This window comes from Eleutherodactylus coqui, chromosome 1 (genome assembly GCF_035609145.1).
Source record: "Eleutherodactylus coqui strain aEleCoq1 chromosome 1, aEleCoq1.hap1, whole genome shotgun sequence".
NCBI classification, from domain to species: Eukaryota; Metazoa; Chordata; class Amphibia; order Anura; family Eleutherodactylidae; genus Eleutherodactylus; species Eleutherodactylus coqui.
The window spans coordinates 8,270,282-8,286,927 of NC_089837.1; the positions used below are offsets into that span (position 1 = coordinate 8,270,282).

Consider the following 16,646-nt stretch of genomic DNA (forward strand, 5'->3'; position numbering starts at 1 on the left):
AGGTGCAGATCATGGCAGGACATTGCGGAGGACCGGGGTGAGAATTTTCAGCTGCTCTCATGGATCTGATCCACGAGGGCAGCTGAAACTTTAACTTTTTAAAACTTTTCCATGATCACCGTTATCCATTGGATGATGGCAATCATGGGCCCGGGGACTGCTCACTGCGGTCACCGGTGATGTCTCCTGCCTCCCAGCTACCTTCAGTAGCCAGGAGATTTCAAATTTGCTGAGGCTGCCAGCATTCTGCACATGCAGCTGGCATAATGCCACATTATATGCATGCACAGAAGACCAACATCAGGTCCTGGAGTACTAGAGATCGCCACAGGACATCACGGAGAACGGAGGTGAGTACGCTCAGCTGCCCTCATGGTTCCGATCCATGAGGGCAGCTGAATCTTAAACTTTTAGAAAAAATTTTTTACACTTGAATGTGATCTGCACTGTCCATTGGATGGATGGAGCTGTCATGTCCACAGCCCACGTGGCTTTAATCCCTGGAGGAAGCATGTTTTACGTCCCTGGGGATTAAAGCCCACTAAAGCAGGATGTAAAAAGGCAATGGGGTTGTCACTGAGGGGTTAAACAGTGATTTTATCACAACTAAATCCCCCCATACCAGTGTAGTAATACATGATCCCCTCTAGTGGCTTCTGGTCACATGGTTATGACATCATCTGAGGTCCTGCTGCTACGGCAAGCCCTTTAATCTTTGCACTTGGCTGTCCCTGTGTGTAGAGGAGCACCTACACCCCTGGGAGATATGTGAGAAATCTCCAGGGTTATGTGCACTGATCAGGCCAGGAGAGGGAGGACTGTGCAGTCGCGGTATATATGGCTAAAGATGATCAATCGGTGCTGGGTCATTAAGGCAATGGTCAGGAGTCTCTGGGGCTACCAGACCCCCCTGTTTGTGGAGAATAAGGTGCAGCTTGTTGAAAACTGTGTCTTAGGGTGCATTCACACGAACGTATATCGGCTCGGTTTTCACGCCGAGCCGATATACGTTGTCCTCATGTGCAGGGGGGGGGGGGAGGCTGGAAGAGCCCAGGAGCAGAAACTCAGCTCCCGCCCCCTCTCTGTCTCCTCTCCACCCCTCTGCACTATTTGCAATGGGGGGAGGCGGAACGGGGGCGGGGATAATTCCCGGAACTTAGCCCCACCCCCGTTCCGCCTCCTCTCATTGCAAATAGTGAAGAGGGGCGGAGAGGAGGCAGAGAGGGGGCGGGAGTTCAGTTCCTGCTCCTGGGCTCTTCCAGCACCCCCACCTACTGCACATGAGGACAACGTATATCGGCTCGGCGTGAAAACCGAGCCGATATACGTTCGTGTGAATGCACCCTCATAGTAAGTATTCCTAAATCCTCTCATGAGATAGATGGCAGCAATAATCTGAAAATATAATCTGAAAATGGTTTAGTTCTCATGAACCTGTTGGGTATCCTGGCCAATATCTCTGATAATTCCCTACATACGACCATTAATTACTTGGTATATCTGACCAACTACAGCAGGGAGGCACAACATTCCATCGTCCATCAGATTCCAGTACTTCGAGATGGTAGAAAACAATTCTGACTTTATTTATAAAATGAACTTCTGCGACCAAGTACAGTAGGCTCCGATGTCCAGAGCTGTAGGTGCTCCATACTCGGCCTCATAGCCTGAGCTGTCTAGAGTGGTCATATGATGACATAATGAGGCTTATTTCAGTTACATTCTTTGTATTCTACTAATTTACATAAGATACAGTGAAGATATTTCTGAATTTTAGCAGCCAAAGGGGGACAACTCATGGTTTTGGAATGAGATGTCCAACAATCTCATTTAGATGTGCCTATCCTATTGTGCATATAGTGTGTCATAGTAACAAGGGTTATGGGTCCGATAGTCACCAATCTGTGACGTACAGCTCCAAAGGGGCAGACTGAAGGGTTAACTTATTTCAAGCTCCCCAGATGGGAAGATGGAGCCCAAATGGCACCGTACATGGCCTAGCATGCCCCAAACACCTCGCTGCCACCACTGACCACCTCTGACAGGTATGTCAGCCAACTAATTTTCCAACAGCTGACACACAATTAACACACTTTAGGATTATAAATCACTTAAAGTGTTCAAGGACAACTAATACAATTAAAAGCTTCATTCTAAAAAAGATTAGCAGTGTTCAGATAAAAATATACAAAAGGAAACATTTACAAAAGGATGAGCAGCTACAAAGACACAAAACATATGAAAACAAAAAGGGAGAAAATACCAGTCTATGAAGTTATTTCACACAGTCCTGGGGCGCACAGTGAGCAGAAAGGTGGACAGTTCTGCATTTAGGTGCATCTCCTGGGTCTAAGAGTGAGAGAAGATTCCTCTTTAATTTTAAAGCCGGTCAGGTTCCAACTCCACCATCCTCCTCATGACATCACTGAGGGTTAGCTGAATATGTGCACAGATCTTCCAGATGGAAACTTAATTTAACATTTCAGCCATATTTTCTTAGGCTTCATTCCCACAAGCGCATATATGGCGCGTTTTCATACCCGGGCGCATATAACGTACCCATGTGAAGCATTGGTTTCCAATGCAGCCATACACATGGGTGAATATACGGCGCATAAATATGCTGGCAGTGCGAAAAAAGTACATATATGCAGCCGGTGCATATACGCTTAGCCAAAACATACTTCTGGAACTATGTTTTAGCCAATATATGCCAGCGGGTCCTGTAGACTCCTATGGAAGCAGGGAAAAAGAAGAGAGGGGAGGCATTTTTCTAGCATCCAATGCTGCAAAAAGCTTACATATGCCTCTATATAGACACAGGAAGGTATCCCGAGGATTTTGGCAGACCGAGGGTTTTCCGGAGTGCGTCATATTTTTTCACTAAAAATGACACTCGTGATTGTGTGAATGGATGAGAAAATGCTGGCCGTGATCGCAGAAAAACACCCATTCAGGCGCTTATACGGAGCAGATGTGAAAACGTAAAAATGCCATTGCCGTATATACGCTCCTTGGGAAAGAGCCCTAAGATGGTTAGCTTTGAAGATATGTGATTTTGTGGGTTCTGGGGTTCACAAAGTGACGGGACTGATTGCATTGCATCCATGGTACACTCATGGTTTCGAAAAGATACCCACCTTTGTGCTGGGACTACCAAATAACCCACAAACCCAGTTATATTTTTTCTTTGTCCCATCACAGTGGATGGAAATCGCAGTCAGCATGTCTGGAGGATGTGTATTGGAGGGGTAGGGAAACAATGGGATCTCGTGCAGAAGGCTGATTTTGTTATCGCTCAACAAAGATCTTCTCGACTGGTCCGAAAAAGAACCTTACTACATGGACCTTACAAACTAATAATATTAAAATATAACTTTTATTACTAATGATTAAAATAAGGAAGAACAAACACATACATATATTGTATAAGATGGAGAGAAGTTAGAGAAATGTACTCTAATTGGTGCCACTTTAATAAAAAGATGAGGACTAGAGATGAGCAAACGTACTCGGTAAGGCCGATTTCGCAATCGAGCACCGCGATTTTCGAGTACTTCACTACTCGGGTGAAAAGTACTCGGGGGCGCTGCGGGTGAGCAGGGGGTTGCAGAGGGGAGTGGGGGGGAGAGGGAGAGAGAGCTCCCAACTGTTCCGCGCTGCTACCCCCCCCGCTCCACCACGCCACGCCCTGCCCCCTGGCGACCCCCGAATCTTTTCACCCGAGTAGTGAAGTACTCGAAAATCGCGGTGCTCGATTGCGAAATCGACCTTACCGAGTACGTTCACTCATCTCTAATGAGGACTAATCAAGTTGAGTGACAAATATTTTTTCACTCAACTATTGTGTATTGTTAGTCTTGAAATGATAAAAGAGTCTTAGATGGTTCAAAATTATTGTGCAGGAGTCATCCTGATGGTAAAGGACGACATATTGTGAAAGACCTGAGCGATTATATAACCCTACGCGTTTCCCCCACTATGTGGGTTCCTCGGGGGCTCAGATAAAGTGATTTCAGTACAAGATACTAGACTGAATAGTGGCTTAGAGAGATACGTGTATCTTAATAGAACCTCAAAATATCTAATATTCCACATAGATAATAGGGAATAAAATGAAGAGGAGTAAGATAAGAATAAATCTACTCTCCTAAATAAATTAAGACCAGGATTGTGATTCCTGGTCAAAATTACACCGTTAGGTATTGTTCCGTAAGAAACTAGCTAGAGACTTCAATGAATATAAGATATAGGTATTCTAGCCGGTATCTATTAGAGCTGTAACTAAGTTGAGATATCCCCATTTGATGCTAAGGTCCTCAGATAAGGGCTCAATAATAAGATAGAAACAAAATAAATGAAAAAAATGAAAAAAAACAGCGGCATGTCAGTCCTGGTGGTGGTCCGAAAAAGAACAAATTAGATCAAAGGCCCCTCTGGTGTTGCTGTTTAAGACAGCTGGATGAATATACCTAACAATCTGCCTGGATCCACTCAGCTTTACCAAGACCAGAACGGTGGCAGATTGACATGCAAAAATTGTTGACAATCTACAAGTAACATTTCATCACATAGTATATCTTTACATACCGTACACAACCATAACTATCTGATCTCCTTGAAATCTAGAATTTATAGTTGTCATGAAGGTTTTTCCACAAAGAAACATAAAAATATTAAGACTACTGGCAGTAGGGTTAATACTTACTGATCTGATGGTCGCCAACATAACCCCTTCATGTCCTACCACTTTATCTCATCTCCATAGACCCATACCTCAGTATTACAGGTATCTTCTGACTTTCCGTTTCGCCATTGAGGAAATTAACCGAGATCAGACAATTCTACCCAACGTCTCTCTGGGATATCATGTATACGACTCGTGCTCCGACAGCAAGAAAGCTGTGAAAAGTGTCCTACAGATTTTATCAGGACCTGGAAGAACCGTCCCCAATTATTGTTGTAAAGAGCAGAGGAACGTAGCCGGATTTATTGGAGACCTGGGTTCAGCATCTACGGTGTCCATGGCTCAAATACTGACAATGTACCAATACTCACAGGTAGGTGGCATCCTCATGTTCTTAGCTCCATCAGAAAAACATGTTTCTGGTTCTCATTCATCATTGAGACTCGGATCTTAGCTGCATAGGTCGGATATCACTGAAATGATAATGATAAAATATAACAGTAGTATACCGTCCATACCTTATATCAAGCTGCTCACTTTTGGAAAGTGACAGGTGCCAAGCCTCTTTCCATGACCTTTGACCCTCCCCTCATCGGCGCACTAGCTGGCCGACATCTGTCGGGGCCCCTTCCGCATTCCAGGGGTGTGACGTGCATCAAGGCCCCCCATCCGCATTCCAGGCCTGTGAGGTATCATGAGACACACTTTAGAGTAACACGTGTCTCATGATAATCAAGGGGCTTATTATATTTATAGTCTGACTTGATGTTATATACCATTCAAGTCGCCTTATGAGTATAAGGCTTAATATATAGAATGCATTTCCATCCTCTAATAGCCTTTTCAGCATTCCCACCCCTCTTAATAAGCTTTTATGTAAAGGTTTACAGTGACCATGCTATAGAGAACACACAGTAGACAAAATGCAAAGTTTTATAAAGATTTATTGAGCGCACTGAATATATAACCGATGTGCGATAAAAAAAATACAGAATATAGAGTTATTACATAAATGAATGCATAAGAATGATTACATAGATGTGTATAACAATGTATAATGTTAACAGATATATAGATAAATTTTTACAATCCTTTACAAACTTATCCACGACATGGGAAACAGTGGTGTTGATCGCTTTTTAGGCAGCAAGCTCCCCTGTGTTATTCCAGGTAGGGTAGGGGACAAAGACCGGATTTCGTTTTTGGGGGTACCATGTACAAAACTGGGGTCCGAACCTGTTTTCAAACCCTGGAGAATTTCTCTAGTACTGTGGCTGCCAATGACCGTAGAAGGCATATTAATCTCAGCCAATGAGCGCATAAAAATGTCCCAGCCCAGAGGGTGATTTTTCTTGGTAGCGCTATGGCTCTGCGTAGCATGACAGATCAAGTCCAAAATGTTTGATCCATTAACAGGCTCCCCCCTATAAACAACGTCGTCACGCATATTCCACGATGAAATATCACCATTCTGCGACAGTCTGTTTAGCAAAAGCTCAGCATTTTTTTTGAACCGTGGATTGACATGACTTACAATTTCGTGAACAGTATTTCTATTATCAGGAGAGGTATTTGACAATTGCTGGTGATCAGTTTCACCCGTGGTTACTAGGTTTAAAGTTGTTAGCAATTTCGCGTCCTGTTTAGCGTGTACCAAGTATCTTTGTAAGACAGCTGTGTATTTTTTTTAATTTTCACATCATCAGGTATGTCACTATGCTGTAAAATTAAGCTAATTTCATCATCAAGTCGTCTGGTGTATGCAAGGTGTCATTGTAATGGATTGCCTTATCTTGTTAAGATCGTGTTTAGGAACCAAGTACATTTTCTCCGCATGCTCCATTATCGATTGGCAAGCAGACTCGTAATTATTGGGATTGCAAAACCCAAGAGCGATCCTATAAAACCGCTGGCCTGATTCACTATACGCTTCTTTTTCTTGACGGCCAGTGTTTTATCACCCAGACCCCTTAAAGCACATCACCATTTTTTTAGTATCTCTTTCTGACGAGCTTTTAGAGGTATCCTACCTTTTAAAATATTTAATGCGATCTCAGCTATGGCTGTAATTAGATCGTTGCTCGCGTCACGTAAAATAGATTTTCTAACGACAGGTTTTGCCTTCACCAGGCTTTTAAGAGAGCCCAATTACTACGTATTCTCTCAGACATCCTGTCGGCACAATGCGTGCAGAATAAAATAAGTCACGAAAAAGACAAACTCACTTTTTAGAAGCATTTTTCTTGGGGATATACACAGCGGGTAAAGCACGGGGAAACAAACCCGTTCTCAAACGGTGCTCCTCAGGAGTATTGCCTCTTAAGTCAACTAGCAGATACCCGTAAGGAGCACTCGTGGCATCCTCAAAAGCTTCTAAGAAGGAGCACGTCTGCCCCAGATACATATGTCTAACTAATGTGACAATTTGGAGTTTATCACGCAGCGATTTGAATAAAACTATATAATTAGTATTCAGATTTATTGTACGTCTTTTTTTACTTTGAGAAAATATGTTCTGCACAAGGTACAAAATGCTTAGATTTCTGTGGTGTACATACTTGGTAAACGCTTTCTCTATTTCGTTGTTCTCGCTGGCACTCTCCATGAGATCATCAACAATGGTCAAATTTACCTTATCAGGCAGGAATAAGTCATCATCTATAAAAGTCTGAGGCAGTCCTTCTATAAATCTAATGTTAGTAAAAGAGGCGGAAAGTTCGTCATAAAGTGGCTGCCAAAGATCGGCAGACCTCTGTAACATTTATGTAGAAGTATAGGCAGACCCCAGTAACATTTCTGTAGTAGAATTATAGGCAGAACTCAGTAACATTTCTGTAGCAGTAGTATATGCAGACCCTATTAACATTTCTGTAGCAGAAGTATAGGCAGACCCATATAACATTTCTGTAGTAGAAGTATAGGGATACCCCAGTAACATTTCTGTAGTAAAATTATTGACAGCCCCAGTAACATTTCTGTAGCAGAAGTATAGGCAGACCCCCAGTAACATTTCTGTAGCAAAAGTATAGGAAGACTCCTGTAACATTTATGTGGCAGAATTATAGGCAGACCCCAGTAAAATTTCTGTAGCAGAAGTATAGGCAGACCCCTGTAACATTTCTGTTGCAAAAGTATAGGCAGACCCCTGTAACATTTCTGTAGTAACAGTATAGACAGAGCCAATAACATTTCTGTAGCAGAAGTATAGGCAGACCCCATGTAACATTTATGTGGCAGAAGTATAGGCAGACCTCAGTAATATTTCTGTAGCAGAGGTATAGGCAGATCCCAGTAACATTTATGTATCAGACGCATGGGCAGACCCCAGTAACATTTCTGTTGTAAAAGTATAGACAGAGCCCTGTAACATTTCTCTAGCAGAAGTATAGGCAGAGCCCACTATCATTTTTGTAGCAGAAGTATAGGTAGACCCCTGTAACATTTCTGTAGCACAAGTATAGGCAGACTCCAGTAACATTTCTGTAGTAGAAGTATAGGCAGACCCCTGTAACATTTATGTAGCAGAAGTATGGGAAGACCGCAGTAATATTTCTGTAGTAACAGTAAAGACAGACCCCTGTTACATTTCTGTAGCAGAAGTATAGGCAGACCCCAGTAACATTTCTGTAGCACAAGTATAGGCGGACGCCAGTAACATTTATGTAGTAGAAGAATAGGCAGACCCCAGTAACATTTCTGTTGTAAAAGTATAGGCAGATCCCTTTAACATTTCTGTAGCAGAAGTATAGGCAGACTCATGTAACATTTCTGTAGCACAATGATAGGCAGACCTCTGTAACATTTATGTAGCAGAAGTATAGGCAGACCCCAGTAACATTTATGTAGTAGACTTATAGGCAGAACGCAGTAACATTTCTGTAGCAGAAGTATAATCAGACCCATGTAACATTTCTGTAGTAGAAGTGTAGGCACACTCCGGTAACATTTCTGTAGTAGAAGTATAGGGATACACCAGTAACATTTCTGCAGATGAAGTATAGGCATGTCCCTGTAAAATTTCTGCAGCACAATTATAGACAGACCCCAGTAACATTTCTGTAGTAAGAGTATAGACAGAGCCCAGTAACATTTCTGTAGCGGAAGTATGGGCAGACCCCAGTAATATTTCTGTAGTAACAATATAGACAGACCCCAGTAACATTTCTATAGCAGAAGTATAGGCAGACCCCTGTGACATTTGTGTAGCGGAAGTATAGGCAGACCCCAGTAACATATCTATAGCAGAACTATAGGCGGACCCCAGTAACATTTCTGTAGCAGAAGTATAGGCAGACCCCAGTAACATTTCTGTAGCAGAAGTATAGGCAGACCCCAGTAACATTTCTGTAGCAGAATTATAGGCAGACCCCAGTAACATTTCTGTAGCACAAGTATAGGCAGACCCCATTAACATTTCTGTAGCACAAGTATAGGCAGACCCCAGTAACATTTCTGTAGTAGAAGTATAGGCAGACCCCAGTAACATTTCTGTAGTAGATGTATAAGCAGACCCCAGTAACATTTCTGTAGTAGAAGTATAGGCAGACCCCAGTAACATTTCTGTAGTAGATGTATAAGCAGACCCCAGTAACATTTCTGTTATAAAAGAATAGGCAGACCCCTGTAAAATTTCTGTAGCAGAAGTATAGGCAGACCCCAGTAACATTTCTGTAGTAGATGTATAAGCAGACCCCAGTAACATTTCTGTTGTAAAAGAATAGGCAGATCCCAGTAACATTTACGTAGCAGAAGTATAGGCAGACCCCATTTACATTTCTGTAGCAGAAGTATAGGCAGACCCCATTTACATTTCTGTAGCAGAAGTATAGGCACACCCCAGTAACATTTCTGTAGCAGAAGTATAGGCACACCTCAGTAACATTTCTGTAGTAGAAGTATAGGCAGACCCCAGTAACATTTCTGTAGTAGAAGTATAGGCAGACCCCAGTAACATTTCTGGAGTGGAAGTACAGGCAGACCCCAGTAACATTTCTGTAGTAACAGTATAGACAGAGCCCAGTAACATTTCTGCAGTAACAGTATAGGCAGACCCATGTAAAATTTCTGTAGCAGACATATAGGCAGACCCCAGTAACATTTCTATAGCTGAAGTATAGGCTGACCCCAGTAACATCTCTGTAGCAAGAGTATAGGCGAACTCCTGAAACATTGGTGTACCATTAGTGTAGGAGAAGTCCTGAAAAATTAGTTAGATAACAGTATAGGCGAGGGACAGAAAAATTAGCGTACCAAGAGTACAAGTGCACCCTTGAAAAATTTCTCAACCTAGAGGGCAGGTGAAACCCTGAAATATGTTTTAAAGATACAGCTCGCTGTTGCTTAATTTGCAACAGAGCCTGGAGGCAGCCCTGTGAAAAAAATTGGTTTCTGGTAAAGTATCACTACTTTTGAAACTTTTAAAAATTGTAAAAAAAAATTTTAAGCAGAGCCTTTTGTGACGTAGAAAAATTGGCAGTTCAGCGTGATGGCATGATGTTTCAGGCAGAGGAGTAGAAGGAGGACGACTAATATTCGAGAGTGATTGACACAGCTAATTCCCCCTTTTTTCCGGTGATAGAGAATGCTTATTTATCCGGTTGCAGCAAAAAGAATATTTAGGTACCGCTGCTTTCTGCCGGTGGAGAAGAGAAGTCTGGGGAAATCCAGGTTTTGTTCATCCTTATGAGTGTAAGCATATCAGCACTGTCAGTTGGCAAGCGGGTACGCTTCTCCGTGATGATTCCCCCAGTTGCACTTAACACCCTCTCTGACAAGACGCTATCGGCTGGGCAAGTCAGCATCTCCAGGGAGTACAGTGCAAGTTCGTGCCATGTGTCCAGCTTTGACACCCAATAGTTGTATGGAGCAGAGGCATCACGGAGGACGGTGGTACGATCGGCTACGTACTCCCACACCATATTTTTCAGTGCTCCCTCTGACCCAGCCTTCACTGAGGAGTGGTGACACAGTCTTGCTGGGGAGCCATAAAGCTGGCAAAGGCCTGGGAGAGTGTTCCCCTGTCTGCGCTGGACATGCTGCCTGATCTCCGCACCTCCCCTGCTACTTGGCCCTCGGAACTGCACCTTCTGCCGCTAGCGCTGTCAGATAAGAAGTTTACCATCACTTTTTCCACCAGGGCCCTGTGGTATTGCATCACTCTCATACCCCTTTCCTCTTCGGGAATGAGAGTGGAAAGGTTCTCCTTATACCGTGGGTCGAGAAGGGTGTACACCCAGTAATCCAAGTTGGCCAGAATGCGTCTAACGCAAGGGTCAAGAGAAAGGCAGCCTAACATGAAGTCAGCCATGTGTGCCAGGATACTAATACGCAAGACATGGCTATCCTCACTAGGAAGATGACTTTTAGGATCCTCCCCCTCCACAGCCCATACACGCTTAACAGATGAGAGGCAAGCAGCATGCGTACCCTCTGCTGTGGGCCCAGCTGTCTCTTCACCCTCCTCCTTCTGCTCCTCCCCCTCCTCCTCTTCCTCCAAAATGCGCTGAGATATAGACATGAGGGTGGTCTGGCTATCAAGCAACATACTGTCATCCCCCGTCTTCTGTTCCGTCCGCAAAGTGTCAGCCTTTATGTTTTGCAGCGAACTTCTCAGCAGGCATAGCAGCTGCATGGTAACACTAATGCAGCATCACCGCTCACTATCTGGGTAGAGTCCTCAAAGTTTCCGAGGACCTGGCTGATATCTGCCATCCAGGCCCACTCCTTGGTAAAGAATTGGGGAGGCTGACTACCACTAAGCCGCTCATGTTGGAGTTGGTATTTCACTATTGCTCTATGCTGCTCATAGAGCCTGGCCAACATGTGCAGTATATAATTCCACTGTGTGGGCACGTCACACAGCGGTCGATTCTCTGGCAGATTAAACCGATGTTGCTAGGTCCTCAGGGTGGCAGAGTCTGTGGTGGATTTGTGGAAATGTGCGCAGACGCGGCACACCTTGTTGAGCAGGTCAGACAAGTGAGGGTAGTTTTTAAGAAACCGCTGAACCAACAGATTGAAGACGTGGGACAGGCATGGCACGTGTGTGAGGCTGCCAAGCTGCAGAGCCGCCACCAGGTTACGGCCGTTGTCACACACGAGCATGCCCGGTTGGAGGCTCAGCGGCGAAAGCCAAAGGTCGGTCTGCTCTGTCAGACCCTGCAACAGTTTGGGGGTCGTGTGCCTCTTGTCACCTAAGCCGAGATGTTTCAGCACGGCCTGCTGACCCTTGCCCACTGCTGTGCTGCCGCGCTGCGCCACACCGACTACTGGCGACGTGCTGCTCACACTTCTTAATTGAGAGGTAGAGGTTGCGTAGGGGGAGGAGGAGGGGAAGGGTTTAGGGGAGGTGGCATAAACCGCCGCAGATACCAGCACCAAGGTAGGACCCGCTATTCTGGCTGTGGGTAGGACGTGAGCGGTCCCAGGCTCTGACTCAGTCCCAGCCTCCACCAAATTCACCCAATGTGCTGTCAGGGAGATATAGTCGCCCTGCCCGCTAGTACTTGTCCACGTGTCCGTGGTTAAGTGGAACTTTCCAGTAACCGCGTTGGTGAGGGCACAATTGATGTTGCGTGAGACGTGCTGCTGTGGGGCTGGGATGGCACACCGGAAAAAATAATGGGGACTGGGGACCGAGTAGCGCGGACCGCCGCCGCCATCACGTTTTTGAAAGCCTCCGTTTCCACAAGCCTGTACGGCAGCATCTCCAGGCTGATTAATTTGGCAAGGTGCACTTTTAAAGCTTGTGCCTGTGGGTGGGTGGCGGCGTATTTGCGCTTTCGCTCCAACGCTTGTGCTAGCGACAGCTGAACGCTGCTCTGAGAGACATTGCTGGATGTAGTGGAGGACAGTGTAGATAAGGGTGTGGGTGCAGGCCAGGAGGTGCTCCTGCCTGTGTCCTGAGAGGGGGGTTGGATCTGAGTGACAGGTTGGGGCACAGGGGAAGAGGCAGTGGTGCGACCCGGAGGCGGTGAACGGCCTTTGTCCCACCTTGTGGGGTGCTTGGCCATCATATGCCTGCGCATGCTGGTGATTGTGAGGCTGGGAGTGGTGGCTCCCCGGCTGATCTTGGTGCGACGCAGGTTGCACACCACTGTTCGTTGGTCGTCCGCGCTCTCACTGAAAAACATCCACACGTTTGAACACCTAGCCCTCTGCATGGAGGCTTGGCGCGAAGGGGTGCTTTGGGAAACAGTTTGGGGATTCTTGGCTCTGGCCCTGCCTCTACCCCTGGCCACTCCACTGCCGCTTCCAAGCTGTCCTGCTGCTGCACTTGCCTCCCCCCCTGAAGCCCTGTCCTCAGTAGGCTTAGCAAACCAGGTGGGGTCAGTCACCTCATCGTCCAGCTGCGCTTTCTCGGAATCTTCTGTGCGCTCCTCCCTTGGACTTACTGCCCTTACTGCTACCTCACTGATAGACAACAGTGTCTCATCATCATCCTCCTCACCCACTGAAAGCTCTTGAGACAGTTGCCGGAAGTCCCCAGCCTCATCACCCGGACCCCGGGAACTTTCCAAAGGTTGGACATCGGTCACGACAAACTCCTCAGGTGAGAGAGGAACCAGTTTTCCCACTCATGGCAGGGACCCAAGAACAGTTCCTGGGAGTCTGCCTGCTCATCAGAATATGTCATTTTCATGGAGTGAGGAGGCTGGGAGGAAGGAGGAGCAGCAGCCAGAGGATTCAGAGTTGCAGCAGTGGACTGCGTAGAAGACTGGGTGGCCGATACACTGCTGGATGCATTTTCTGCCATCCACGACAGGACCTGCTAAGACTGTTCATTTTGTAATAAACGTGGACCCATAAATTGTGATATGAAGCGTGGGACCCCAGAAGCTTGCCTCTCTCCTAATCCCGCAGCAGCCGGCTGTGATTCACCTGGACCAGGAAATCTGCCTGTGCCCACACCCTCACTTGGTCCTCCGCATCCTCGTCCGCGTCCACGTCCACGTCTTCGACCCCTACCCCTACCCCTCATCATGGCGGATTATGAATAGAGCAGGGGCCAAATAAATTACCCCACTGTACAGCACTGACAACTGGGCCTTAATTCACTGCACACAGAAACTTGTAGATAGCGGAGGCTCTATGCTGTGACTTGAAAAAATGTAACATTGTCTTGAGCTGATACCTAGGGGTAATTTACCGCTCGCAGAGACTTGTAGATAATATAGGCTGTATGGAGTGGGAGAAGACTCTAAAGCCAGTGGATAGTGCTGGTAACTGCGGCGATCTCAACCCACCAACGGAAATGGTATTGTGAGACGCTCTGCACAGGGGCAGAGCTGAAATACTTTGCAGTGGCCCTGGTAATATTTTGCAGTGGCCCCGGTAATATTTTGCAGTGGCCCCCGCTGTCTAATTCACTGCAGACCCAGGATAGTATAAATAAGTTTGTTCGCAGCTGCAGGCTAGGAATTATGTGCGTGCACTTTCATGGTGAGAGCGGTATGTTACTGCACACTCCAGCCACAAAAATATATAACAAAAGGCTGCAAACAGGCCTAGCTGCGTAATACTAAAATGGTAGCACTACAACTCCCAGCAGGCTCCAAGTAAAATGCACACGGTGAGATGTAGCCCTAAGAAGAAGATTTTGTTTTTTTGCACAGACGATACAGGCTGTATAGTGTATATAACAGCTTTGCCTCTAGAAATGGCTGTGGCCCAACACTCTGCATCAAATTCACTGAAAACCCAGAACAGTATAAATAAGTTTGTTCACAGCTGCAGGCTAGGAATTATGTAGCCCTAAGAAGGACCATTGGGATTCTTGAAGACAGCACCTCTGCTAACACTTTCCCTATATCAGCAGCAGCACTTTCCCTATACTCTATATAATAGACTGCAGACTGAGAACTCTATAGCTGTAATGCTCCGCACAGCCTGAGGTGGAAAAAAAAAATTGTGCAAAACTGCTCCCAGCCAGCCACAACAGTAATGCACATGGTCAGATGTAGCCCTAAGAAGGACCGTTGGGGTTCTTGAAGACAGGATCCTACACTAACACTTTCCCTATATCAGCAGCAGCACTTTCCCTAATCTCTCCCAGTGTGTGTCCGAGGTGAGCCGCGGGCGGGACCGCTTTAAGTACTCGGCGGGCACTTGATCTCGCCAGCCACTCACTGCTGGGGGGTGGGATAGGGCTGGTACGTCACAGGAGGAAGTGGTAATGCCTTCCCTGCATGTCTATTGGATAGAAAATGGCGCTAAACATGCGGGGAAGGAAATGGAATTGCCTCGAGTACCGCGTGGTGTTAGTCTCGAGTAACGAGCATCTCGAGTACCCTAATACTCGAACGAGTATCAAGCTCGGACGAGTGTGCTCGCTCATCTCTACTCATCACGTCACTAGATGGGTACCACAACGGATGCGTGTAAGGTCTATTGATAGTGGCCTAATAACAACAATACAACCAAAGCTTATACTTTAGGACATTTGACACAAACTATTGATACGGCATCTGATGGTTCATCACCGATGAGGTTGCATTTGCATGGTGGCGTTTACCAATAAACAGTTTGCTCTCACCTCCACGATCAATCACTGTGATGCCAAGGGCCTGTGTCTGCAACACATGATTTAATATATATATTTTTTTTAAATCAAATTTTTATTAAGGTTTTACATTAATTATTACATTCAGTTTTCCATAGACCAATCACAAAGATAATTATTAACATAGGGTAGCAGCAGGGATACCAGATTGCAGTAAGAAGAGTCTGTGTCTGTCGCTCCACGGTCTCTGGCATATGAATATAACGTAACAGTCACATTAAAGATACTTATAATTACTATATTGTAAGATAGAAAACCTTTCTCTCATCACTGCGGGCGGAGCGCCCCTTACCCAAGGAGGGTTGGCGTCTTTTTACCGCATGGCATAAGAGCACCTTCCAGTGCACTTTACCCGTGAGAGAAAAGTTAAATAAATTTAACTTCTGAACAATTCTTATGGGTGGAGGGGTTGGGAAGGGGGAAGGGGGGGGGGGGGGGAATTGGGTAAATAAGGGGGGGGGGGGGGTAGGGGGTCGTAGTATGGTTCGGCTATATCTTAGTCTAGTCTGGGGGGTTACCCCCTGTCGGGAAATGGTTAACTTATTGCTTCTCTAGCGAGGTACTCACAATCAGGGCTCGGTCTGCTTCTCCAATGGGTGCAAGATGCCGCGGAGCCGCCCACCACTCTCTCATGAAAGCATCTAAACCCAGTCCTCAACTCCAGGAAGACCACACTCCAGTCAAGGGCCGGTATATGTTGGGGGTTCGAGCTCTTTGGGATCTCAGGGGTAGTCGCTCATGTGTTACATGACTCCACAGATTTTCCTCTCTGGGTCTCCCTCTAATGTGTATTAGAGCGTATGTAGTTATTGTTTTGGTTTATTTGTCTCCAGGGGTGCCATGTTTTGATAAATCCCTCATGTGAGTCCGTGTTCCAGCTATGTAACTCCTCCATATTATAAATTGCCTCGACTTTGGTTTTCCAAAGTGCTAGAGTGGGTGGTGCTTTCTGAAGCCAAAGGGTGGGTATCAGTGCTTTGGCTGCATCTAATAGGAATGCTAATAATTTGTCTCTAAGGGGGTGGAAGTTAGCTGAGGGTCTCCAAAGGAAGAGAATCTCTGGCGTGATTCGGAAGTTAGGTTTAAGTAGACGCACGACCTCCTCCAGATCCTTCCAAAATGTGGTGAGTGCATCACACTCCCACCAGATGTGATTATAAGAGCCTGTTGCTACCCCGAATCTCCAGCATTTGTCCTGTTCAGCTAGATTATGTGTGTATAGCCACTGTGGAGTCCTGTACCATCTAGCTAAGACTTTATAGTGGCTTTCTTGAAGCAAGATGCAAGGAGACAGGCCGAATGAGGTCTGTAGGATCAGTTTTATGTCGGATGTGGTGAGGGTTATTTTGAGTTCTTTTTCCCACGATGTTAAGAACGCCGGTTTGTAGGGGGCTGTGG

At 45.8% G+C, this 16,646-nt stretch overlaps 1 protein-coding gene across 1 annotated transcript in view; it reads left to right on the forward strand.

Moving 5' to 3' along the window:
- Positions 1 to 282: 282 nt before the first annotated feature.
- LOC136613174 (vomeronasal type-2 receptor 26-like) overlaps positions 283 to 16,646 on the forward strand; it is a 57,773-nt gene continuing 41,409 nt past the window's right edge. Inside the window, exons 1-2 of the mRNA XM_066594331.1 lie at positions 283 to 350; positions 4,769 to 5,060. Coding sequence (XP_066450428.1) covers positions 283 to 350; positions 4,769 to 5,060 — 360 coding nt within the window. The remainder of the gene's footprint in view (positions 351 to 4,768; positions 5,061 to 16,646) is intronic.